Source organism: Xenopus laevis, chromosome 9_10S (assembly GCF_017654675.1).
Source record: "Xenopus laevis strain J_2021 chromosome 9_10S, Xenopus_laevis_v10.1, whole genome shotgun sequence".
Lineage (NCBI taxonomy): Eukaryota > Metazoa > Chordata > Amphibia > Anura > Pipidae > Xenopus > Xenopus laevis.
In genome coordinates this window covers 38380942-38407394 of record NC_054388.1, presented here as the reverse complement: position 1 = coordinate 38407394, position 26453 = coordinate 38380942, and the positions used below count along the sequence as shown (strand labels likewise).

The 26453-nt window shown below is 43.3% G+C and overlaps 1 protein-coding gene across 2 annotated transcripts; it reads right to left on the bottom strand.

Annotated features, from left to right (window-relative positions):
• Nucleotides 1-8: 8 nt before the first annotated feature.
• Nucleotides 9-21824, bottom strand: LOC108702789 (deoxynucleoside triphosphate triphosphohydrolase SAMHD1-like). 2 transcript variants are annotated; one of them, XR_001933364.2, is made up of 5 exons: nt 21702-21758; nt 17015-17220; nt 13658-13797; nt 3830-3934; nt 9-230 (listed from the first exon to the last, which is right to left on the bottom strand). XR_001933364.2 is itself a non-coding variant. In XM_018238476.2 (4 exons), exons 1-4 carry the CDS (start codon nt 21748-21750, stop codon nt 162-164), a joined length of 363 nt encoding a protein of 120 aa, XP_018093965.2. In that variant the 5' UTR covers nt 21751-21824; the 3' UTR covers nt 9-161. The 2 variants fall into 2 exon arrangements, 1 of the variants encoding a protein (XP_018093965.2); XM_018238476.2 differs by lacking the exon at nt 17015-17220 and having other exon boundaries at nt 21702-21824.
• Between the last annotated feature and the right edge of the window lie 4629 nt (nt 21825-26453).

Below are 26453 nucleotides of genomic sequence, written 5' to 3'. Positions count from 1 at the left end.
AGACAATAGAAAATAAGGTTAAAATTTATTAGTATAGGCTATTAAATGACACGATTGGATGATTAGAGTTGAGGATATTGCAGTTGAATAACATAGGGATAGGACGAATAGTTGTAAGAAATCAGCACATCCAGGGACTTGTCCGACTGCCAAATTTGGAGTCAGGAAGGAAATTTTTTTCCCCATTCTCCGGCTGGAGCAATGGGTTTTTTCGCCTTCCTCTGGATTAACTAGGAGACAAGTTCAAAAACATATATATAGAGTTAAAAATTGATTATATATAAATATAGTTATGAAGTTTAGAATAAATAATATAAGAAACACAAGGACATATAGAACATAAATACACAAGACGGACAATAATAATAATAATAATAATAATAAGGACAGACCAATACAATAAGACACTAAGGTTAGAATTAGCAAATAAATAAAAGTCATTAATAAGAAAATAAACTGATATGAGTATAGTTCCTAGATAAATAAGAAATAGATGACATAAGACAGTTAGTAGAACCAAATGGATAAAAAGAATAAACTGGACAGAATATGGTAAAACTAATACATAAAATATAGAATAAAATTTTACTTTAAAAGATATGGGTAGAAAGTTAAGACAGAATGAGAAGATAAATAAGTTTGTCAGTGATAGGAATAGAATAGAACTGATAAAAACATAAATGTAGATGATAAACAGATTAATCTGATAGTATAGAATGAAAATTAATTGTGAATTACATCAATAGACTTAGAATCATCAGACCTAGAAGTTACTAGAGACAAGATAGAAGAATTAGAACAATACGTTAATAATAAGAACATAAAAAAAGAACATAAAAAGAGTATAAGAATAGATTTAATTGATAATATAGAATATAAAATATGAATTAGACATAATGATAAGGATAAAATAAATTGTAGAGGACAGCAATAATTAGAAGCAAACAGATCAATAGAAGACAAGAATGGATTAAATTAATAATATAGAATATAAAATATGGATTATACATATAATTGTAAGGATAGAATAAATTGTAAAATTAAATTAAATATAATTAGGATAAATAGGATAGGTTAGGGACCTGCTCCAGAGCCTACCTTGACGTGGTGGCAGGCTTGATATCCTTTGGCCAAACAGATCACACAAACCCATAATGTGGCAACTCACAGAAACTCTGGTTATAGTGAATAAGGAACCAACGTGGAAAGATTTAAAGCAGCCACTGTTTGTAGCTGTATATTTCAGGCCAGTATGGTTTCAATAATCACTTATCCACAAGCAAGAGGACAATGTATAGTCAAGGAAGTAGTTTTGGTGGGGTCCCTGCCTTATCTTCCACCCACAATGTGACTTGGACCCCACATACAAAATTTCTGCCTAATAGCATTTTACCATTTTCAGGGTTTCCTATAGATTATTACTCGACTATCCCAATTGGCCAAAGGATATAACTAAAGGGCTCTCTTTAAGGTAGATGATCAGATACAATAAAATTGTTCCAGGTTGGGCAATTCAGTTAATCCTGAGGATGCCTTCAAATGTGCTTTCTAGATATTTTTTTTAGGTGGAAAAACTAAAATAAATTGCAGCAGTTCAGACACCCTGTGATATGTATATACTGTATGTGTCTGTGCCTTAAAGTTTATCATTCATCTGAGTAAAATGGATTGTTCCAGACAATGTTTAGAAGAACAGCGTACTTTGATTAAAAAGTTTAATTTTGCTTGTGAGAGGTGATAAAGACTGTTTATTTCAAATTCCACTGTTAACCTTATGCCCTTCCCCTGTCCATTTGTTACTTGTTCTCCTTCCCCTCTAGATACTTGGGGTGAACAATAGGAGAAGCTTATCTCAAGATAAAAGAGGGGTCCAGGACTGAAGAGAGCTCAGTTGGCATATTTAGAGTTTGCATCAGTTAGATGAGGTTGAGATTGCACACAAACCAGACTGAAATAACAGCTTAGACACATTCTGAAATTTGTGCCCATGGCACAAAAATCAAATATTTAAAGCCCACTGGTGCCAGTGGTCCTTTGCCTTCGTAGGTCTGCTCTCCCTGAACTCAGAGCCGGATTAAGACTAAACAGGGCCCTAGGCAAGGTAGTGCTTCTGGGCCGTCACACACTGACCCACAGACCCTTTTCAATTTTACCCCCAGATCACTTTCAAATGGCTACAGCACAGCCTGGCCAGACTGCCCCATCCCCCCCCCTCCCTCACAAGCCAGTCAGACAGTCCCATTCTTCAAAAATATACTAATAAGTAATTTAAAAATTCAGCTTACAGCAGGCACTGCCACACACTTGCTGCACATACCAATCAGGCACTGAAAGATAAATAGGCAGCAACAGGGCCGCCATTAGAAATCACGGGGCCCCCTGGGCCCCGCCCACACTGACGACCAAGCTCCGCCCCATATCCCGCCCACATCGCAGTTAAAAGACCACACAGACATCAGCGCTAAAAAAGTAACCCCCCCCCACACAAGTTGTAAAAAGCTATTGATGGTCAGGGCCCCCTTATAAAAAAAATTGGGGCCCCCAAAAAAAAAAATGTACATTTTTTTTTTTTTTTTAAAACATTGGTGGCAGGGGCCCCCTTATAAGTTAAAAAAAACTTGGGGCCCCAACAAAAAAAAATGTAAAAAAAACTAAAAAATAAACAAACATTGGTGGCAGGGGCCCCCTTATAAGTTAAAAACAAATTGGGGCCCCAAAAAAAATTTGAAAAAAATTTTTTTTTTGAAAAAAAAAAAAACATTGGCGGCAGGGGCCCCCTTATAATTTAAAAACAAATTGGGGCCCCAAAAAAAAAAATTTGGAAAAAAAATTTTTTTTTGAAAAAAAAAAAACTGGTGGCAGGGGTCCCCTTACAAGTTAAAAACAAATTGGGGCCCCAAAAAAAAATTAAAAAAAAAAAAAACTGGTGGCAGGGGCCCCTTACAAGTTAAAAAAATTTGGGGCCACCAAAAAGAAAATTTTTTTTTTTTTAAAAAAAAAACAAAAAAAAACAATGGTGGCAAGGGCCCCTTACGAGTTAAAAAAAAAATTGGGGCCCCAAAAAAAAAGTTTTAAAAAAAGATTGGTGGCAGGGGCCTATAGAATATTAAAATAATACATTGGTGGCCAGGGGATTAAAAAAAAAAAAACACAAACTGGTGTTCAGTAGAATTGAACTCATGGCTTCAGTACTTCAACTTCGCCTCCTTTCGTGACTTCGGGTCTTTTCACAGCTTCAGGACTTCAATTTCGGCTGTTTTCGTGACTTCGGGTCTTTGCGCTGCTTCAGGACTTCGGCTTCGGCTGTTTTCGTGACTTCGGGTCTTTTCGGCGCTTCGTGACTTCGGGACTTCGGCTTTTTCCGTGACTTCGGGTCTTTTCGGCGCATCGGCTTCGGCTTTTCGGCACTTCCGCATTCGGCACTCAAGAGGAATGACGTACGGCTCGGGCGCTCGTAAGGGGGGCCCGGATCTTCAAAAAAATGCAGCGCTGCCGGGCCCCCCTTCATGCCCGGGCCCGGTACGCTTGTCCCCCCTGTCCCCCCCTGATGGCGGCCCTGCCCATACCTTTACAAGCATTCTATGCCCATTGCACAGTGATAGCTGGTCTGCTAAATCCTACTGTGTGTAGTATAAAGACATGGAATCCATTTGGGAATGAAAAGGAATTTGGGATGAGAAGTTCTTCAATTTTTATTGCAGCCTCATGTCTATTTTATTTCTATGTATATATTCTATATGGAGGATGTACAATATGCTGTATTGTACATAGGGAAAATGGATTTTATACACATGGTTTGATGCAAGAAGACCCACTGGATTGAACGTACCTGATCTCTTCTGATCTTTACTGTCTTGCGAGGATCAGACTTGCAGTAGAAGCGCACGTTGTTTATTGGATTCTGTTCTTTCATTCCATAATCCATATGAATTACCTAAAAAAAAAAAAAAAACACCTATTTAAAAGTTGCACGTGGAATAAAATGATCATGATGCTTTACTCAAATAGCGCTTACATATGATGTAGAGCTTTAAAGGAGACGAAAGCTACCGAAAAACAGTTTATTGCCAATAGATCAACCACAATACTGCAAGATAGAACACTAGATTTATATTGTAGAATGCTTTGCCATTCCCGAGCAAAAAGCTCTGTTTGTTTAGGATAGCATCTGCAGTATTAGCTTGGTGTGACATCACTTCCTTTCCTGAGTCTCACTCATAGCTCTGGGCTCAGATTACAGCAGGGATGAGAGGAGGGAAAAGGGTAGCCTAGAGCCCTTGAGGTTTAAGTCTGAAGGCAGGAAGTCTGATACAGAATCCCATGTGTACATAATAGAATAAACGAAATGTGTCGTTTCTTTTGACAGAGGACTCAGAGCAGCATTACTTTGAAGGTTTACCGGTGTATTTATATAGACCTTTCTGATAAAGCTTACTTAGTGTTAAAGGGGACCTATCACCTTAAGAAATAATACCATATTCTTGGAATTCCTTTAGTCTTGGAATTACACAATCACGGCAAGCATGGAAGAAGCCATTTTGTGGCAATTTGTTATTAAGACAAATTGTGTATCACCCCAAAATCTCTTGCATGCAACAGAATGGGGAACCTAATGTCCATACTCAGTGCCCTACACAATTAGAGTGTGTGAGGAGGGAAGGGGGAATGTGAGCAGTGACATGTAGGAAATTCTGAATGGAAAGTGAAAGCAATTGACTGCCCCACCCCTTTGCCTCAGGCATAGAGGCGGGACAGGTAATATTTTATTGACAGTCGCAATATTTAAACACCTTTATAACAGGTATGGATGATTAAATGAAAAAAAAAAGAATTTGGGTTCCATGTTTAATTTGCAAAGGACGTCCATTACACAGCTTTTTATGTGAAGGCGACATGTCCCCTTTAACCTTTCCTTTTCATTTAATGAGAACTTGCAGTCACTGGCATCCGTCCATGGCCCAGTGGAGCTCTCAGTCAAATGTTCTCCACAAAAAAACTTTACAGTTGGATAAAATGAAAAAGTAGACAGGTAGGAACAAAAGAAGTCTGCTATTTTCCCAGCATAATCGTGAATAAAACATGGTTCAAAGTCTGCCCCAACCTTGCCACCTGCTGTAAGATATTTTTTTTTATACAGAAACAGACCTCTAAACATTTAAAACCAGCGCGACAAACCTGGTGGGGTTGCTAAACAACAGGGCACTGTTGATTTATAGTTATTGCTTATCTTTAAGTTTTGGCTTTGCCCCTATGTATTGCTCATCTTGTCCTGCAAAATGTGATAGCCTCATGCTGGAAATTCATGTTCAGATTTGGTTGGACTGTATGGTCAAAATCTGCTAAACTGCCTGATTATCGGGACATGTATGACCAGGCAGGGTGGAATAAGGTTTATTGGCCCCGACAGTTTATTTCCAACTGTCAGATGAAAGGAAGTGGAAAGAAGGTGCATCTCGGAGTCAGTCTGAACAAATGGACGGTTGTGTGTGTGTATGGCCTATCATATGGTTTCAGTTCATTTGGATTATGGGCTAATTGGTCAGATTCCATACAGTTCGGATCTGTGTACGGTCACCTTTACCCAGAAGTTCCCCTGGATGGATAGGGACATCCTCTGCAAAATTCAATAGGCTTATTTTAAGACAGAATAGACTGGAGACATTCTCTTGTATCTGAAATGTTGCTTTTTTCCCCTCTCAAGATCTATATTACATAAATAGCCACAGAAAATCCTGTGATCATGAACAACTGAAATAGAACACCATGGGACTATTATATGCCAGCTAAAAGGTGTGTATTGCAGAGCCATAAGGGATAATATTCCATTATTTCAACTATGGTAGAGTTCAAAATTATTTTGCTGGGTAAAGTGGAGGGTTTTTATTTAGCTCCAATAATTGAGATATAGTGGTGATGATTAAGGCACAGATATTGACCATTTCAAGACAGTGTAAGGGATGGCCAACTAGGCCTTTAAGCTGCTGTGTAGCAATGGGGGCAGCCATACAAAGGAGAAAAGGCTCAGGTTTCAAAGCAGAAAGCAGATAAGCTCTGTAGAACATAATGGTGTTATTTGTTATCCACTATTTAATCTGTGCCATATAGCCTTTTTACAATTTCGGCCATTGCTACACAGCAGCTTGTTTATATGAACTATAGTAGTGTTTCTAAAGCAAACACATCAGTTTTACCAGCGCAGGGCAACACTACATTATATTTTAGTTACTTTGAACCACTCATTTTTTGTTATTGTTCCTTTAAGTAAACAATTATGCTTCTAGCTTTATTTCTAAAGACGATTCAATAAAGCTAGTATAAAGTATTACAATGAGCATGTAACAATGGTTTTGTGATTTTCACAAGCTAATCATAAATTAGCATTAGTACAACAACAGTATGATAAGCATAAAAGTTTAAAGAATCAGCATTATTAATAGAGAGAAAGATGAAGTTGGCATTCTAGGGAAAGTCCATTAAGAGTGCGTTCAGCCAGGGAGCATGATAAAATAAGGATGAAATCTGTATGGGGCTAATGATAGCACCTTGTCCCGGTCCCTTGCATTCAGGAGACGTGCAATCAGCAGTCGAGGTGGGGCCCCTGGGGGGGGCCGCCGAGTGGGAATTCTGTGAGCTCTCTCAATACAAAGGTTTCTGAGAGGTGAGCTGTTCCGAAGGTATCTTTTAGCCAACCTTGTAAGAAGGATTCCAGGAGCATTTCCCTCAGCTAGCTCCGGGAACCCTACAAATCTGAGGATGTTCCTCCTCAGTCGGTTCTCCAGATCATCAGTTTTGTGCTGGCAGTCGGTGACTAGCTTGCACACCTCATGGTATTGCTCAGGAAGGCCATCACAGATGTCCTCCAGGGTGCTTACTCGCGTTTCCACTTCTGTTGTGCGCTCACTGGGGCTTATTTATCAACACTGGGCAAATTTTCCCATGGGCTTTTACTTATAGCAACCAATCAGTGCTTAGCTTTTTAAAGCCAGCTGCAAGAAGAACAATGAATGCAGCAATCTGATTGGTTGCTATAGGTAACAGCACATGGGCAAATTTGCCCAGCATTGATAAATGTACCCCACTGAGTTTTTGAAAGTCTCCCTTTATAATCGATAGGTCGATCCTCTTCCGTTTTAGACTGAATCAGTGCTGTGCATGCGGTGTTGGCAGCCTTTATCTACCCTCAGTGTGGGTTCCGCTGATGTCGAATGCCCGCTAGAGTCACTTACCATGCTGTCCCCTTGCAGATCAGCTGGGGAGCTGGGCCTGCTGACGGTGTTTTCCGCTTCGCCCCCATCTTGCGGCTCTTTGCGGGCATATTTCTCTAATCGAGATGCGGCCTCAGACGCTCTCTTTTGGGCTCTACTGTACCCCATAATGTGCCGCTGGGGTAAGGGATGCCTCGTGATGTCCGCTGGCTCCGTTCTGGGTGTTGTGAAGTTGTTTGTAAAGGATAATTAGCGGGGTCTCTGGCGGAGATCCTTCAGATGCATGCGCTCACATTGGCTGCTAGACCACGCCCCTCCCCAAAAAAAAACAAGGCCCACTGCGGCGATCTCTATATTTGCCGATTACCAAATGGAGGTGCAGCGGCAAAGAGTGGTCTTTCAGAGTGGAAAAAACAGGCTGAGAGCTGCTGGAATCACCTAAGCGATGCTGTACCCTGCACACCTGCGGATGCTGGCGGGAGGTAACTCCGGAACTCCCACTTCTTTACTTTGCCCCAAGAATTGAACGCTTGGCTGGATGCTAGAGGCATCCCCGCCTTAGGTCTACGGGTTCTTGGATATGTGAGTATGGGCCCATGCTCATGGCAATTGCACCAGTTACACCCCCCCTTTTTTTCTTTGGCTAGGCCAGACGGAGGCCACGTGGGCATAAGCGGTTCCTAATCAGTTAAAATCCCGACAATTCCAGCTAAATATCCCATGTCGGATGACAAACCCGGGCGCCCAATATTAGCGGGTGTAAAGGCATTGCATCACTTTTCCACTAGCGCAGTTATTACTGGTGGAGTGGCATGCTTTGCGCAACCTGCAATCCCCTGGCAAATGAGACGGCCCAGTTATGTGCCCTATTTCAACCCGGACTGGGATGACTCTCAGGACATACAAACCCTGTTACAGTATGGGGGTCACTGGCAGACCCTAAGTTCCTAAAACAGATCCCCTAGTAGATCCTGGTTACGAGACTCACTACGGTGGTATGATCCACCCCGCATAAGTTGACTCTGTACTCTTCTTTGGTTAGGGATCAAATTCTGCCCCCAGTTAGGGAGAGGGCGGAAGGGGAGGGGGGAATGTACCGGGGAAAAGTTCAATGTTTCCTTTATATGTTTAGGTTCAATTGTTTGGCTCAAGATGTTATGCTTGCTCTGAACTGTTCATGACATGTGTATGGTATGCTTACTGTATAACTCAGAGGGGAAATGGCAGTGTCCTTGACCAGTTGGAATGTGAGGGGATTTAATGCCCAATCAAACGCAGGTTGGTCTTTGACTTCTTGAAAAAACCATTCCACAGCCATAGCAGTCCTGCAGGAGACGCACCTCATGGGGGCCATAACACTAGCCTTGAGGAGGCCTTGGATTGGCTGGGCGTACCATGCCACTTACTCTACACACTCCTCGGGGGTCTCCATACTAATAGGCAAGTCAGTTCCCTTCCGGTTTAGTAACCTCAAGACTGACCCAAAGGGTAGATATATATTCCTGCACTGCTATATATATATATATATATATATATATATATATATATATATATATATATATATATATATATATATATATATATATATATATATATATATATATATATATATATATAGTCAAATACAAGAGTCCTCTGCACTCAACCCATTATCAATATATTTAAGACAGCGACATTTTGTGCATACTGCTACTAAAAAATGCCTTACCCTTTAAACAAAATAGGGATTGTTTGTCCATATATTGCAATATATTTAAGCTGGCCAACTACGTCAAAGTCATCCCATATCTGGCCAGTCCTATGCTCAATTTCATCTGATTCATTAAGAATTCTATTGCTTCATTATACATTTTACAAAGGGACTAGGTTTTACCTGCAACTTAACTTGCTGCTTTCAAAGTAAACCTCCATACTTGGCTGCCCTTTTATTAGACACCAGTGGGATCACCTGACTATAGCTGGGAAGGGTGGGAGCTACAAAATGGAGCTGGTCACTGCTCCTGTATAAACTATAACAAACAAGGGAAAGTTGTGCTCACCACTATTTTTTAAAACCATTAGGCGGGGGTGCAATGAGGCTGTGACCACAAAATACATATAGTCAAATACAAGAGTCCTCTGCACTCAACCCATTATCAATATATTTAAGACAGCGACATTTTGTGCATACTGCTACTAAAAAATGCCTTACCCTTTAAACAAAACAGGGATTGTTTGTCCATATATTGCAATATATTTAAGCTGGCCAACTACGTCAAAAAACTACGACAACTTTCCCTTGTTTGTTATAGTTTATACAGGAGCAGTGACCAGCTCCATGGTGTAGCTCCCACCCTTCCCAGCTATAGTCAGGTGATCCCACTGGTGTCTAATCAAAGGGCAGCCAAGTATGGAGGTTTACTTTGAAAGCAGCAAGTTAAGTTGCAGGTAAAACCAAGTCCCTTTGTAAAATGTATAATGAAGCAATAGAATTCTTAATCAATCAGATGAAAATTGAGCATAGGACTGGCCAGATATGGGATGACTTTGACGTAGTTGGCCAGCTTAAATATATTGCAATATATGGACAAACAAGCCCTGTTTTGTTTAAAGGGTAAGGCATTTTTTAGTAGCAGTATGCACAAAATGTCGCTGTCTTAAATATATTGATAATGGGTTGAGTGCAGAGGACTCTTGTATTTGACTATATGTATTTTGTGGTCACCCCCTCATTGCACCCCCGCCTAATGGTTTTAAAAAATAGTGGTGAGCACAACTTTCCCTTGTTTGTTATAGTATATATATATATAATATATATATATATATATATATATATATATATATATATATATATATATATATATATGTGTGTGTGTGTGTGTGTGTGTGTGTGTGTGTGTGTGAGGTACTATGGTCAATATATATATATATACCCCCACCATTTGAACCAGCGGTGCTACACACACTAGCAGACCAGTTGACACAATACCCGCACGCGCTGGTTATAATAGCAGCTGACTTTAATGAGGTCTTGTCTCCAAACATAGACAGGACTCATAGGAGCCTGGATAATCCCCTACTTACCTCCACCCATCTATATAAGCTTATGACGTCCCTGGCACTTATAGACCCTTGGAGGCAAGCCAACCCCAACACCCGGCAGTACTCCTGCTTCACCACTTCCCACTATGCTCTCTCTAGAATAGACATGGCATTTATAAATGGTCCCCATCCTGAGGGCAGTTAGCTACCTCCCCAGGGGCATCTCAGCACATGCCCTTCCCATACAAAACTGAACAGTCCAGACCATCCATCAACCCAGCTTGGCTAAACATACTTGACAACACTGAGGCAGTGGAAGGTTATTTACATGATTTCCTGAGCTTGAACCAAAGCACTGACCTGATCCTTCCCTTTTGGGACTCACTAAAGGCCTTGCTCGGAAACTCCATCTCGGCCGATATAACATCGCATAAGGCACAGACCCACTTGGCAGAGAAGGCATTAGAAGCGTGGGTCTCCCAATTAGACACCCAGGTGGCTGACAACCCTACCCCCGAAGCTCTTAAACAGCGGAGGGATGCTCAAGAGCTCTATTCCCAGCACAGCACAAACACTACTTCTCCAAGGTTAACATACACGAGCACAGAGAAAAATCGGGCAGGTTATTAGCCCACCTAGCAAAAGCCCACACCTCACCACTCCTCCCCTACTGGCTCTAAAGGATTCCCAAGGCAGGCTTCACTCAGACCCGGACAAGGTGAAGGAAATGCTTGTAAATTTTTACCAAGACCTATATGCCTCCAAACTGCAGGCCACTGCAGAAGAAACAAGCGCCTTTCTAGCCCCCCTGGCACTCCCGAGACTGACACATGAATTTAGAGATTACCTAGAGGGGGGACATTACGAGCATAGAAATACAAAAGGCGATAGGTTCCTTCCCCATGGGTAAGGCGGCTGGCTCGAATGGTATCCCAATTGAATTGTATAAAAGACATTGCAAGACATTAACCCCTCTGCTTCTTAAACTATTTAATGAAGCTCTGCAGCAGGGCCACTTCCCAGAGTCACTGTATGAAGCAGCTATTGTTCTTCTCCCCAAACCTGGCAAAGATCCCCAACTATGTGAATCGTTTAGGCCCATCTCACTTCTAATGGCTGATGTAAAAATATATGCCAACGTCCTAGCAAGGAGACTAGGCAAAGTTATAGACAAAATAGTGCACCCAGACCAGGTGGGATTCATACCTGCAAAAAACCCTGCCTTGAATACCAGGAGACTGTACCTTAACCTAGCAGAGGCGGCAGGGCCGGAACTAGGGGTAGGCAGAGCAGGCACGTGCCTAGGGCGCAAAGTTGGGGAGGCGCCAGGCACGCGCCTTCTCTGCTTCTCCTACCCCCTAGTCCGGTCCCCGCTTGCAGATGAAACCGGCGTGTGCTTTTTAGGACATGCGCACTGCGTTGGCTTTTTGCGCTAGCGCGCATTCATTTTTTTCTCGCATGCGCACATTTGGTATTTCTGCGCATGCGCGTCTGTGGAGCGCTCGGTCCGGCCAGGCAGCCTAGGGCGCCTGCCCGGGTTGGCCCGGCGCTGAGAGGCGGCCAGTATACAGGGGACCGAGCCATAGCAGCTTTGGACATTGCCAAAGCCTTTGATACTGTTGAATGGCCATCTTTCCCCGATATGCCATTAACGAGCATGGCTATATCGGGGGTAATCTGAACGTTCGGCCGTATGTAGATGGACTGCCTACAGGAGGCAGGTACCCATGGCTTTTATGTAACCAAAGCTTTCCTTCAAAACAGGAATTTAAAAATAAGCACCTGCTTTGAGGCCACTAGGAGCAACATCCAAGGAGTTGGTGAGCAACATATTACTCAAGAGCCATTGGTTGGCGATCACTGATCTAAGGCATTCCTTTTAATTATTCAATACATTAATTCAGTATACAATCCAATACTATAAAATCTTCTGGGTTAAGTTCTACATCTCTCTTGTTTGTGGAACTGAATTTGCCAGATCAGCTGGTAATGTATCATATTCGTCCTGCAGAAGAAATGCACATAGTGTATTTGTATAGTTATTGTACAAGAAGCTGCAGGTCTGGTCTCATATAAGTTGCACACAATTGAAATCCTAGTAGTCTGTGAGACAGCCACACCAGTGAGTATCACTGGGCAAACTACCTGCAGTGTTTTTCAACCTTGTGATACTTGTAGATGGGGAAATGATAAACTCTATTGTCAGTGCTGCACATAAGTGACTTAAAAAATCCGCTGTAAAACATGGGTCTCACCTACAGCCACAGACTCTGCACTCAACTCTGCACTGGAGTAAGGGGCATGTTGGGCAACTATTTCTGTTCTATATTGAGTGGTTTTTGCCAAATGCTTTATTCATCCCACAGCAAGCTGCCTGATTTGACATCACCTTCTGTTTTACCTAGAGGGCCCCAAGCTCACCCCCTTCACAACAGATGGTGAAGTGTTGTCCTTTCTAACTAGAGGTGGCCATACATGGATAGATCCGCTCGTTTGGCGATGTCGCCAAACGAGCGGATCTCCCTCCGATATGCCCACCTTGAGGTGGGCAATATCGGGCAGATCCGATCGTGGGCCCTAGGGCCCAACGATCGGATCCTAGCATTCGGCAAACGGGCAGTCGGATCGCGGGACCGCATCAACGAACAGATGCGGCCGCGATCCGACGGGATTTTCTGTCCCATCCGATCGAGATCTGGCCGACTTTCGGCCAGATATCGATCGGGGAAGCCCGTCGGGGGCCCCCATACACTGGCCAATAAGCTGCCGACACAGTCTGTCGGCAGCTTTTATCGGCCCGTGTATGGCCACCTTAGGTCATGACTAAATCTCCCCAAAACGCACGTGTGACCTTACCCTAACAGTTCAAACAGCTTTATTTCACAGACTCATATCTTATCCTAACGCGTTTTGTGTGATCCCACACTAGTCACACGGAACGCATTAGGATAATATATGAGCATGTGAAATAAAGCTGTTTGAACTTTTAACCACTGCCTGGAGTTCCATGAAGTGTGTGCCGTGTTCATTGATTGATGACTCCACTTGCTGCGGGCTCAGGATGCTGCACCCAGACCACTCAACAGGAGCGGTAACTGACCCACGTGATTAAAATACACAGAGTGATTGTTTCAAGTGGAGGGTTTTGGGCATGAGCACCCAAACCAAGTTATTTATTTGGTGAGAGCTCAAAAAGTAACAGTAGCATGTGTTTGTTAAAATCCGCTTATTCATGGAATTGTTGGACAATTAACAGGAGTGTGGCTGGAGCACTTATGATTTCATTTGGCTCTCTATAATCATATAACATAACAAATACCAGTTCTGCTCTATGATTGTATTGGCAAAGCAAGCAACACAGTTTACATGCCCACAATCACACAAAGAAAACCAGTGCAGTCGGCAGTTCCCAGATGAAAATGTATCCTCACCGGTTCAATTTTGGAGTTGCTGCTCAGTTGTGTGTATCCTACGTATTTGTACAGGTGTCCCCGTTCTACTTTTTGCAAGATTTCTATGGCTTCCTTCAGATTGGGATTATCAGAATAAAGGATCTGATGGTATATGTTATCTGAAAGAAAAGCACAGAAATGCATTATTCATTGGCCATTCAGTCTGCCTCAGTTATAGGTAGAGATCAAATAAAAAATGAACATGAGAGAGAGAGAGATTGAACATTAGAGAGAGTATGCATAAGTCTACTTTAATTACATGTTAAAAAATGGCATCCTACCACCCAGGCAGGATCAGAGGCTTGTCCTGAAGGGTAAGAAACAATTTTTATATTTCCTGATTAATAAAAGCCTTATACTGTAAAATAATGTACCATATTTTATTGTTTTCACAAGGATAGCTGAAGAAACTTGCCCCACAATCTGTTTGGGAAATGGTACATCTCACCCAACGTTACCTGCTGATCTACTTTATTGGGAGGTGCAGACCAACTGATATGAAAGCTCTTCTGACAAGAAGGTGAAGAAAAGAAGGTGGGCCTCACCAGTGAAACCAAGTACACATGAGGGGCAAACGCGGACTCAACCTTAAACACAAGGCTGCAATTTGTGCCTTGCAGCTGAATAGCCCTCTACTTTAGTATCCCTGTTACAACTGTATTGCTTTCATCGAAAGGTCCCACCCTATGAATACACCAACCTCTGCCACTGACAAGTTAAACCACCCATTTTTCTTTTCATCATTTTATTCTACCAATTTATATTAATGGATCACTCTCCATTAGAAAAGGAGGCTATTACCATCCAAATAGAACACAGCAGCTAGCAGGCAAATAGCCCATTGGTAGTTAATGACTTAACTGTGAGTTTGGTATAAGCCACCATATCATCCACTGAACCAGAGATTGTATAATACTTTTCATCTGTCATGTGTGGATCTGCCTCTATAAAAGCATCCATGATCCTGTAATGTAAAAAAAGGAGATTTTGTGTACTCACCGTTAAATCTTTTCTCTTCAGTTGCTTGGGGGACATAGCTCGTACCACTTGGAGGCAGGACACAACAAAGTAAAAATAGAACTAGCTCCTATTTAACGGTGAGTACAGATTTAACGGTGAGTACATAAAATCTCCTTTTCTCCACTGTCATCTTGGGGGACACAGGAACAGTGGGGACGTACCAAAGCTGTCCCCTTAATGGAGAAGGAAAGCCAAAAGTTATGCACTACCTTTCTGAATAGCTCTCATACTAATGCCTTAGATTAAAGTAGTAAATTGAGCGTCTTCTTTAGAGCTTGCTTTGCAGAACACAGCCGCCATCTTGCTAAAGTAATGGAGACTTATTTTTCCTACTGCGCAATGCAAAAAATCAATACCCCAGATGCATGTCATAGATGACGTAGCGCTCAAGAGAAAACTCTACCTGCTCGGCTCGCAGAAAAAGCAATTGCAAAGTAAGTGAATGCAAAGGATCGCTTACTCGTCTCCACAGAGACGCGATGCTTGCAGCTGATTGGTTGGGGGAGTGTTCCAAGGGGTCAACAATGACGCATGCCTAGCTCCATTTGCAAGCTCGTCATTGTTGAAGGGAGGAAAGCATGCACAGTACTATAGAATTTAGCCTAATGAGACTGAAGGCTGCCTCGGGCACTCTGTAGGAAGCGCAATGAAAAATCAGTGACGTCACTGTAGTCCTGTAGTCCATTCTCAGCAGTGCAAGTTTCCTAATCCTGGTGTCTCACCAGGATCAAAGGATTAACTCTGCTCTGTAAGTGTTTGGTATAACAGCCTTATCATACAGCTTTATTTAATTTTTAGCTTTCGTTGTCCTTTAAGATAGGGTGGGAAGGATAGGCTTACAAGGAAACGTGGTGGAAGGGACTGTCTGCTTAGGAAGTCTGCTTCCCAGTTTTGAACACCTGGTATGTAGATGGCCGACAGTAGGGTCTGATTGATTTCTGTCCAGTATAAAATGAGCTTGACCTAGTTTAGTGCCCCTCTGCTCCTTGTTTGGCCTGGTGGATCATGTAGGCGACTGCCGTGGAGTTGTCTGGTCTGACTTTTACGGCTTGTCCTGTCAGTTCCTGCTGCCAATGAACTAGGCACAGGCGTATTGGCCGGATTTCGAGAAGTTTATTGATAGTCTGCTCTCTTCCCTTGACCATAGGCCATGCGATGATCTGCAGTACCACGCCACAGCCGAATAGGCTTGCGTCCGTTGTTAGGATGTGCCACTTAGGGGTTCTGAGCGGTCTGTCGTTGTTGAGGGTGCTGATCTTCAACCACCATAGCAGGGACATTTGGGTCCTTCAGGAAATGCAGATCATCTAACAGAGCGACTTCTTTCTCCAGGATGATACGATGTTCCACTGTAGTTCCCTGAGGTGGTACTGGGTGAGGGGTACATCTTCCATTGTCGATACCATGACTCCTATAACTTCATGCAGTACCTGGCTGTGTGTGCTGGTTTCACTTAAAGGTTTTCTGACCAGTGATTGTAGGTGGAGGATCTTCTCGTGAGGGAGATATACCTTCTGTGTCAGTGTATTGCATTGCATCCCTACCGATGGAGCCTTGACTAGAAGATCACGAGGTAGGTGGTGATTGAAATGCCCCTCTTGTCGATAACCTCTGTAGAGAGTGGGGCTCTCCGTTTCTGCGTTTTGGCTCTAAGGCTTTCAAGGTGGGATAGGAGTTTGTCCAAGCATTGGGCCAATCTTGGGATCCCTGTTGCCAATTGAGATGCCCACTGTGGAATATCCTGAGCGTCTTGAGAAGAGGAATCTATGGGGGGGGGGAGACCCCTGTGTTCCCTTGAGATGCCTGTGTCCCTTGAGGATGAACAGTCCCTGGGGGATCTGAGCCACTAGCTGTGAGATTACAATTTGAGCATAGGGGTTCCTTATGGCCCGAGGTCAAACATTTGCGACATTTATTTTGATGTGGTTCATCTGGGGGGGAAAAAAAGAGTGTCACTAGGCCCCTCAGACATGGTAAGTCAATACCTGAAAAGCATGAAGATGATAACTCTCTTTCTCTCTAGGGTGCTGGAGGGTGATAAGTGATAGGGAGCAGGAGAAGCAGGGAATTTGGAGTAGTCCTGCTGAGAAAAGTGGCAGCTGCTACCCTACTGTTTGTGCAGACTTTCACAAGTCAGCGCACATTCCTCGTGCTGGTTACAGCGGCTAAACCCGGTGCTCTCCATTGGTCCCCCTTAGGCACACAAAGTGCCAAATCGGTTCTTGTGGGGGGGCAATAGCCGTGGGCTGTTGGGATCGGTGGTGCATAGAGCCTGAGCTAGTGGGGTAGAAGTGAGAGCGAGCTGCTCATACTCACATGGTACAGATTTCCATTTCTCTCCTTGTCATTCGGCCAGTCAGATTCCTCCACCCGGCTGTGCTGTCATTTTTTAAATAGCTAGGCCCCCCTTTGCAGTGCTGAAACCGTGCCGCCTACGCTCAGCCGATTGGTTAGAGGTCCACGCTCCGATGACGTCAACTTATACCGGTAAATCAACCAATCCGTACACGCTGCGATCAGGCCTGTGCATGAGAGAGGTAAAGGAGAGGTAAAAAAAAATACTGCCGGGCAGACAGAAAAATTGATGCTTAGGTTATTTACAGGGGGCAGCGGTGAAGACTGCCAGCAGTTCTGAGCAGAGGTGATATATATTAGAGGCAAGGGGCTTCAAAGAGAAAGGGGACGGATAAGCAATATGCTTATACACGGCGAGGCTGAAGGCATGGGTTACATTGCATAGACTGACAGGTACTGCTGTACTGAACGGGCTGGCGTTGAATGCATGGCAATAATATATAATGAGAAAGACTATAAATACTGCATAGAGGGATTGAAGTAAGGGAATTAATCTGTACGCATTGGAAATTCCTTTTTTATGACTTTGGAATACCGTCCCACATGTAAGCTCCCCTTTTAGTTGTGTCTGTGTGTTTCTATGCATCTGTATTTAAACATATTGTATCATCTATGTATTGTATATATTTATGTTTGCATGAAGAAATCGAAACTGTACTGTAAGTGATTCCCCTTTTAATACTCTCTCTGTTGTTTCCAGCTTAGAGAGGTGGTGGTGTTGCTGACCCCAATATTTCTCTCCCTAAACCAACCCCAGAGAGAGTTGTTTTTGAGGGTACATATGTGGTTTGGGGCAATGTAGCTGAATAAGAGGAAAGTTTTTTCTTTTAACTTATGGGGGGCCCTGACCACCAATGATTTTTTAAAAAAACTTTTATGGGGGCCCTGGTGCCACAGTTTTTTTTTTTAACTTATATGAAGCACTGACCATCAATGGCTTTTTATAACTTGCGTGCTGGGGGTTTACTGTTTTTGGAGCTGTTTGTGTGGTCTTTTAACTGTGGGGTGGGGCTTGGGGGCTAGGGTGAGCGGGCCCAGGGGGCCCCAAAAATTTTGTTGTACAGGGCCCTGTGATTTCTAATGGTGACCCTGGTGGCAGGTGCTCACTCTTAGTATTCTGGAGACAGTCCCGCGATGGGAGATGACCTACAGAGACCAACTACTAATATACGGTTTAAGTTGAATGCAAAAACAATCACGTCCTACCTCCTGAGGGCAAAACTAAAAAACTGAAGTGGGCTCTGCCTGCTGGAGGGTATAGCTGGCAGGGAAGGAGCTAGTTCTATTTTTACTTTGTTGTGTCCTGCCTCCTAGTGGTACCAGCTATACACACTGTTCCTGTGTACCCCAAACGACAATGGAGAAATAAAAAGAACTTTCATTTGAAGCAACGCAAGGGGGTTCTTCACAGTCAGGACAGTGAGGTTGTGGAATGCACTGCTGGGTGATGTTGTGATGGCTGATTCAGTTAATGCCTTTAAGAATGGCTTGGATGATTTTTTGGACAGACATAATATCAAAGGCTATTGTGATACTAAAATCTATAGTTAGTATATAGAATTTAATTAAAAGTAGGGAGGGGTGTGTGTATGGATGCTGGGTTTTCATTTGGAGGGGTTGAACTTGATGGACTTTGTCTTTTTTCAACCCAATTTAACTATGTAACTAACTATGTAACTATGGTCTGTACTTCTGAAGAGAGAGGGATGGGCGAGTATCACAAAATCCACTTTTCTCTAACAGGTGTCTGTGGGACACAGGGACCTTGGGGACATACCAAACCTGCCCCGAATGTAGGGCGGGAGGAAGCAAGGCCACTGAATTATTAGACTACTGCAGCCTGCAGAACCTTCCGGCCAAAGTGCGCCTCTGATGCCGCAAAGACCTCAAATTTGTAGAATTTTGTAAAGGCATGTAAGGATGCCCATGTGGCTGCTTTGCAGACTTGTTCTGCTGAGGCCCTGTTCCTGAAAGCCCAAGAAGTGCGGATACCTCTTGTAGAATGTGTTCAAAGTCATACTGGAGGGGACTGTCATTTTGCCACATAAGCTGTCTGAATGGCCTCCCGGATCCACCTGAGATTGTGGTTTTGACCGCTGCAGATCCCTTGTGTGCTCCTGAGTGCAACACGAACAGTGCGAATGACTTCCGAATCGCCTTTGTACGGTCCAGATAGAATTGGCATGCCTATACTGGATAAAGGGAGTGGAATACTGCCTCCTGAGGTGACCATGGGCGTGGGGCAAAAAGAAGGAATAGTAATCTCCTGGTTGATGTGGAAGTCCGAGACTACCTTTGGGAAGAAGGAAGGGAGAGTACGGAGGGCTGCCCTGTCAGAGCGAAACACCAGGAATGGAGATTGACAGGACAGGGCACCCAGTTCAGACTGCCTGCATGTGGAGGATATTATATATTAATTAATTAATATATATATAATATATTATATATAATAATTAGAAAGACCACCTTCCTCGTTAGCCATGATAGAGGGATTGATGCCAACGGTTTGAAATGAGGACCCTGCAGGGCCCCAAGTACCAAGTTGAGATCCCATGGCCGAAGAGGCTCACAGTATGGCAGAGCAATATGGATGGCTCCCTGTAGGAAAGTACGGATATCCAGTAGGGTCGTCAGCTTGCTTTGGAAAAGGATAGAGAGAGCCGATACATGAGATTAAAGGGATCCTGGGGGAAAGCCTTTTTCCATGCCATTCCATGCTATCCTGCAGAAACTCTAGAAGATGAGGAACCGTAAAGGACCAGGGAGCGGAATTTTTCACTATTTTCCGCACCAGTCCCTATAATGGCATCATACCAAGTGGTAAGTCATTGAGAAGACTGTTTTTTTTGCTGTGATCATGGTTTGGATAACTATGTCAGAGAACCCCTTCTGTTCTAGCACTAGGTCCCAATAGCCATGCCATCAGATTGAGCATCCCTGGCTTGGGATGAAGGATGGGGCCCTGCAATAGGACGTCTAGTAGAGTGGGCAGGGTCCATTGGTTGTCTCCTGCATGACCAACATGGTGCTATGAGGATTACTATGCACTTTTCCTTTGGGATTTTTCATATGACCCTTGGTAGCTGGGGTAACAGAGGAGAAACATATCCGAGTTGGAAGTTCCAAGATGTGGTCAGTGCGTCGGCCGCAAGGGCGAGAGGGTCTCTGAAACAAGTGGGACCTGTCTGTTTGAGTGTGATGCCATCAAGTCGACGACCGGAATTCCCCACCTTTGGATGATGGCAAGAAAAATGTCCTTGTGGATCGACCACTCGTCCGGATCTAGGGTCTGTCAACTGAGGTAGTCTAGACCCAGTATGTATACCGCTGATAACCGAATGTCGTTCTTCTCCACCCAGGATAGGATGTGTTCCACTTCCTGAAGGGCTTGGCAGCTGCGAGTGCCCCCTTGATGGTTGAGGTAAGCCACATGGTGGCATAGTCAGATTGTACCCATGCTTTAGTCCAGGATTGCGGAGATTAAACAGGCATGTGGAGTCTGCTGCCACGAGCTCCCGTTGTGCTGCGGAGTGAACAAGAATCTTGCCGGAAGTGATATCACACGGGTGCCAGTAAAGAGGAAGTGCGTCATATGCGGATGTTGTCCCTGCACTCCATGCATTCCGCGGTGGAACACGTAGAGTTTTTTGGTGCGATAAGGACGAAATACCGGTGCAGAGCAGAAGGCCCGGAGAGGCTGAGAAGGGGAAGCAAGGACTCAGCATCGGATCACTAGGTTCAAAGGGAAGTGCCGACAGTGGTAGTGAGGGGCTTAACCCTGAATAGATACCAGACCAGTAGCCCTCAAGTAAACACCAGATCTGTGGGGCTGGTGATACTCCACAACTTATACAGCTTGTCTGGGGATCTGCATGCACTGGACAGCAGGGCTCATGTTGTGCAGAAACCATAATAGCTGTGTGGAAACCATACAAACCATAATTGCTCTCAAGGAGCTTGCTAGCCTTCTTGCAACAATCCCACGGGCAGCCTGATCAGAGAGATACTGTTGCGGAAATGACTCCAGGACAGCCCGTTGCCAAGACTGAGTCTGGCCACTGACCTTTTAATGTCACTGAATCTTTTGTGAATGAGTAATAATGTCCTGTCTCCTTGAGGACACTGGAAAAACTGAAGTCCTCCAGCACACTTTGGGGTATAGCATGAGGGAGGAGGAGTCAGCTTCTTACTCTTGTGTCCTGCCTCCTGGTGATGGCTATACCACAAGGTCCCTGTGTCCTGTAGACACCTGTTAAAGAAACTGCCATATTGCTTTTCTAGTGGTGCTGTGTGTGTGCTATCGACTACATTTTAAATCTGCACTTCGATGAGACAAGCTGTTCTGTCCTCCCTACATATTACCCTGGGGCAGTGTGTAGTTCCACAAACAGATAAACCTCCCCACACTCCAATAAAGAGACTGCGAACTGAATTCAGTCTGTAGATTTTACTGGATAGCAAAGGGGAATAGGTGAAACTGTAACAATTAACAGAAAATAGGGTAAATAGATTGCAATGAACAGTGCAATATAAACATAAATGCATATAAATGCAACATCAAAATGCTAGCTGGCATGAAAAGTCTATGCAGCAATGTCTCTGGGTTGCCGGCAGTTCTAGAGGTGATTTGGTGTAACTATTTGCTTACCAGCGATGCTACCATGAGGAGAGATGAAACTGTGCTTCTTCCACAGCATGGTCTGTAAAATGGAGTCTTAGCTCCCACAAGGCACTGCTCTGGGTCACATGGTGGAAGTATGGTAGCCTGATTAGTCCAAATGTAGATCTGCCATAAGCCATGTGGAGGTGCGGAACAAATACAGCAAGTGGCCTTGCGCAATTACAGCAAGTGTCCAGCAGAGGGAGTTAGTCAAAAGGAGCAATGAAATACAACAGCATGATGAGAGCTTATGCTGGGACATGACACAAGCTATACAGCACTTTAAAGTACAAAAGAAAGAATGTTCTGCACAGAGACAGTAAAATAAGAGCTTACAGTTTATAAGAGAATAATTCTGGCCATTCTTCTACAGAAGATTAGAGAAGCCGCACACCTCACAAAACGTGCCAAATTCTTTTTCCTGGTGCCCAGTGACAGAGGAATCGGCCACCTCTTGTCCAAGGTCAGAAGCAATTCACTGGCACACATGAGTTGCAATAGCAGGACAAGTCCTTGCAGTTTATTAGTGTAGTGGTGCAATGTTTCTGGGACACGCCCCATTGTCATGCACCTCTGCACTAATAAACCGCAAGGGCTTGTCCTGCTATTGCAACTCCTGTGTGCCAGTGAATTGCTTCTGACCTTCATTTTACATAGCTATTTCTCTACGAATGTTATTTTCATGCAAATATCCTGGACTGTGAATACTTGAATAAAATGCCTTTAATTAAATTTTTGGCACAGACCACAATGTTCCAAGCATACAGCAACCTTTTATAAAGCCTGACTTAATGCAGTTTTTTCAAATAGAAGAATAAATATGGGCATTATACAGCACACAAGACAATATGAGGAGGCCAGAGAGATAAGCATGGATGGGGAGCTGCTAAAGAAAGAAAGACAATGCAGCAAGCAATGGTACTAGGGTTATTTATGAGGCTACAAATCTCAGGAATTTATCTCTCTGTTACCACCAGAAGTTTATGCTGCACTCAGTGGCCCCAACTAAGTGTTTAGTTTCCTGTCCACATTCCTTAATCCACTAAGGCAGTCAGTGTCAGACTGGCCCGGGCCAGTCCCCTCTCCCCATTGGATTCAGAATTTTAAAAAAAGAAGGTTTCCCTTAGGCGCCGCGCCGAGCGGGACCTTCGTCCATGCGCGCTCAGTCCGACCCTGAAGGCAGTGGTCGCCAACATTTAACATTTATCTTGTCCCAGTCCATAATCCTGCAATTTTGTTTTTTAAGGATCATCTGAAAAATATCTGTTGTTGGGCAACAGGAAGTGAAGAGGCACCACGGTGCACTGCAGTTTTAGGGTCTACCTTCTACCACATCCTTTGGAATACTTCCACTATTTTCTCAATATTCCCATATTCTCTTTACATTCCACTATTTACAGGAGAGCCAAATTTGGGTAAAATCTTCTCCTCACCACTTTATTTTATTAGCTCAATTTTTGCCCCACCCAAAGTTTGTACAAGCAGTATTTTTATGCTTCATGGCACTTGTGTGCATGGCTTTCTTACACAATCTTTGACTTTTAATACAGTAAAATCTATAGTCGTGGATAAGAAATCCTGTGAAACATAAAAAAATATAGAAAAACGTAGGTTTGTTTATTTGTGGCTGCTATAGAAAGCCAATAATACCCTTTTTCCCTGCACCCACTACTGCCACCAAGTATCAGACAACCCTACCTAGTGATGCAATATAAACGAGGCGTGATTAGGATCCATAAAACCTTTCATGCCCCCCTCCCATAAAAAGTTCTATTGAATTCATAGTTGTCTAATTTTGTCTTGTGGTGGAGACAGAAGACAAATGGTGGTCAGTTTATATAGAAAGCAGATTTAAACAAAATCGTTGGCTTCTTACAGATTGACTCCTACCAAACAAACATCTTTGGTGTGACCCAGGAGGAAAGATCTCCATTTCTGGCCTCCAGGGCCGGATTTACATAGTGGGCGCCCCTAGGCCCACTACCGTTCGTCGCCCCTGTCCCCTCCAGGGGGACGGGAGCAATGGGGATTGGCGCATGGAAAATTAAAAAAATTATTGTATCTCCAGCGCATCCCCAGTGTTTTTGAACCAATGTGGGTGTGGTTGGGCAGCACGCCGCCCCCCTAAAATCCTGCCGCCCTAGGCCCGGGCCTAGGTGGCCTTTCCACAAATCCGGGCCTGCTGGCCTCTCCTCCCATTGAGGTCTAAAGCCGGTAACATCAAACCTTCTTCCTAGGGTCATTGGCGTTAAAAACCTATACTGAGTCCCCAGACTGTTTTCTACTGCCTCTGCATTGTACATCCCAGAAGTTTATCAGGAGCGAAACCCACCTGGTAAATCATTCTTGCCATTGTAATCAGCATTTTTAAACTTTCTCATTTGGTAGGTTGCTTTACTATTTTGTGTAACTAAATGTGTTGTGTTGTATTATATTACTCTAAGAAGCTGTTTTCTTCTACCTCAACATTTTCTTTCTTTCTTTCATTCCAGAGATTTGGAAAGAGAAAACCCCATCTAATAAACCTGTGTAATACCACTGTGTTTGGCACAGTTTTTATTTTTGGAAAAAACCTTGACTGCACTGATATAGGTTCCCTTAACCCAACATTGCCTTAGTAATGCCTGGAAGCAACTTGCTGGTCTTAGTAGGCGCAAAGCTTTCTTTGTCCCACCCTCATCCTATGTGTGTAGTGAGAGAATTAATTAGGCTGTGGGCACATGGGCTGAAGGGCTCAGCTTATCTCAGCCTGTGTTCAGTGTTTTTACAGGCTGAGAAAAGCAGAACCCTTCAGCCCATGTCTCTTACAATTCGTATCACTTTCATCTAAAACAGCTACAATACTAAAAGGGCATACATTCTTCTGAAGCTCATGATCTCCCATTTGAATTTTCTTATCTTTTTTTTTTCTCACTACCAACGATTTCTGCTGCAGTGCCATTTTTCCATGGATTTTAGCAGCGTGTTGACTCTCCATTTCTCACTTTGGGGCAGATTTATCAAAGGTCGAAGTGAATTTTCGAATTCAAAAACTGTTTGGGTACATCGAATAGGTCAAATTCGACTTCGATTCGAATTGAAAAACCTTTGAAAATTCGACCACTTGAAAATTGAAGTACTGTCTCTTTAAAAAACTTCGACACTTTGCCACCATAAATATGTTGAATTGCTGCTAAGCCTATAGGGGACCTCCTAGAACCTAACTGAGGCTTTTGGGCAAGTTTTGAGACGTCAAAGGGCTTTTTTTAAAAAAAAATCCTTTGAATCGTTCAATTCGAAGGGTTACATAGTTTCGATCGTACGATTTTACTTCAATCGTACTTCGATCGAATACGGCCATTTTCGCTGGAAAAAATACTTCGACTATCGAAGTACTCAAATTCGATGGTCGAATTTCCAAGTTTTTGATTCTTGATAAATATGCCCCTTTGTGTTTAGACTCTCTATTGTATCCAAATAATCCAAATTTTTAGAAATGAAAACAGTACCTGCTACTTAATCCAAACTAAGTAGAGATGCATCAAATCCAGGATTCGGTTCTGGATTCAGCCAGGATTCAGCCTTTTTAAGGGTTCAGATTCGCCAGAATCCTTCTGCAAGGCCGAGCCGAACCCATTTGCATATTCAAATTAGGGGTGGAGAGGGAAATTGCGTGACTTTTTGTCACAAAACAAGGACGTAAAAAATATGCAAATATGCAAATTATGATCCGGATTCAGTTTGATATTCGGCCAAATCTTTCGCAAAGGATCAGGGGTTCACCTGAATCCAAAATAGTGGATTCAGGGCATCCATAAAACTAAGTTATGATTGAACCAGCCTATTGTGTTTATTTAATGTTTACATGTTTTTCCAGTAGACATAAGTTATGAAGATCCAAATTATGGAAAGATCCTTCATCTAGAAAACCCCAGGTCCCGAGCATTCTGGATAACAGCTCCAATAGTCTGGTATAAGTGTAAATACAGGTATGGGATCCAACATCTGGAAACCTGTTATCCAGAAAGCTCCGTATTACGGAAAGACTGTATCCCATAGACTCCATTGTATCCAAATGATCCAATTTTTAAAAAACTATTTCCTTTTTCTTTGTAATAATAAAACAGCAGCTTATACTTGATCCAAACTAAGATATATGGTAATTAATCCTTATTGGAAGCAAAACCAGCCTATTGGGCTTATTTAGTATTTACATGATTTTTTAGTAGATCCAAATTACAGAAAGATCTGTTATCTGGGAAACCCCAGGGCCTGAGCATTCTGGATAACAGGTCCCATACCTGTACCCCATTTTCTTTCACACCTTTACATTATTCTCTTTTCCATTCAAGCTCACCAAATGACTGCCAGTATATATTCCTAGATCTTGAGATCTTAATAGCCTTGGATATTATTCTTGTGCAAGAAATCAAACAAGCCCCCCACTATCTGTCTATAATGTTCTCTAATGTACATGTAATCCTGTCCCCCATTGGGGGGGGGGGTGCGACAGTTCACCTGAAGTACTGCAAAAATGCAGGGGTAATCTGCCGCACTGGTCCCCCATGATGCTCAAAAATTGCTGGTGACCTACATTTTTGCATGCGTTACAGGTCTCCAGTAGGTCCCCTATACAGACTGGTCCCCCCATGCATCTGAGGAGTCTGCTTCTATTATAGTGTAGGGGCCCCTACGGGTTAATCTGCCCTGCAGCTTTAAGGCCTCCACCTTTTTCTTAGAGTGATCTGCAAGGAGAGAATG

Excerpts from the sequence above, each read along its gene's own strand:
- LOC108702789 (XM_018238476.2), bottom strand. The coding sequence starts at position 21,750 with ATGCTGTGGAAGAAGCACAGTTTCATCTCTCCTCATGGTAGCATCGCT. Across the intron at positions 13,798-21,701 it reads TCCTCATGGTAGCATCGCTG|ATAACATATACCATCAGATC; the intron begins GTAAGCAAATAG and ends CTTTTCTTTCAG. Across the intron at positions 231-3,829 it reads TAAAGATCAGAAGAGATCAG|TTAATCCAGAGGAAGGCGAA; the intron begins GTACGTTCAATC and ends CTTGTCTCCTAG.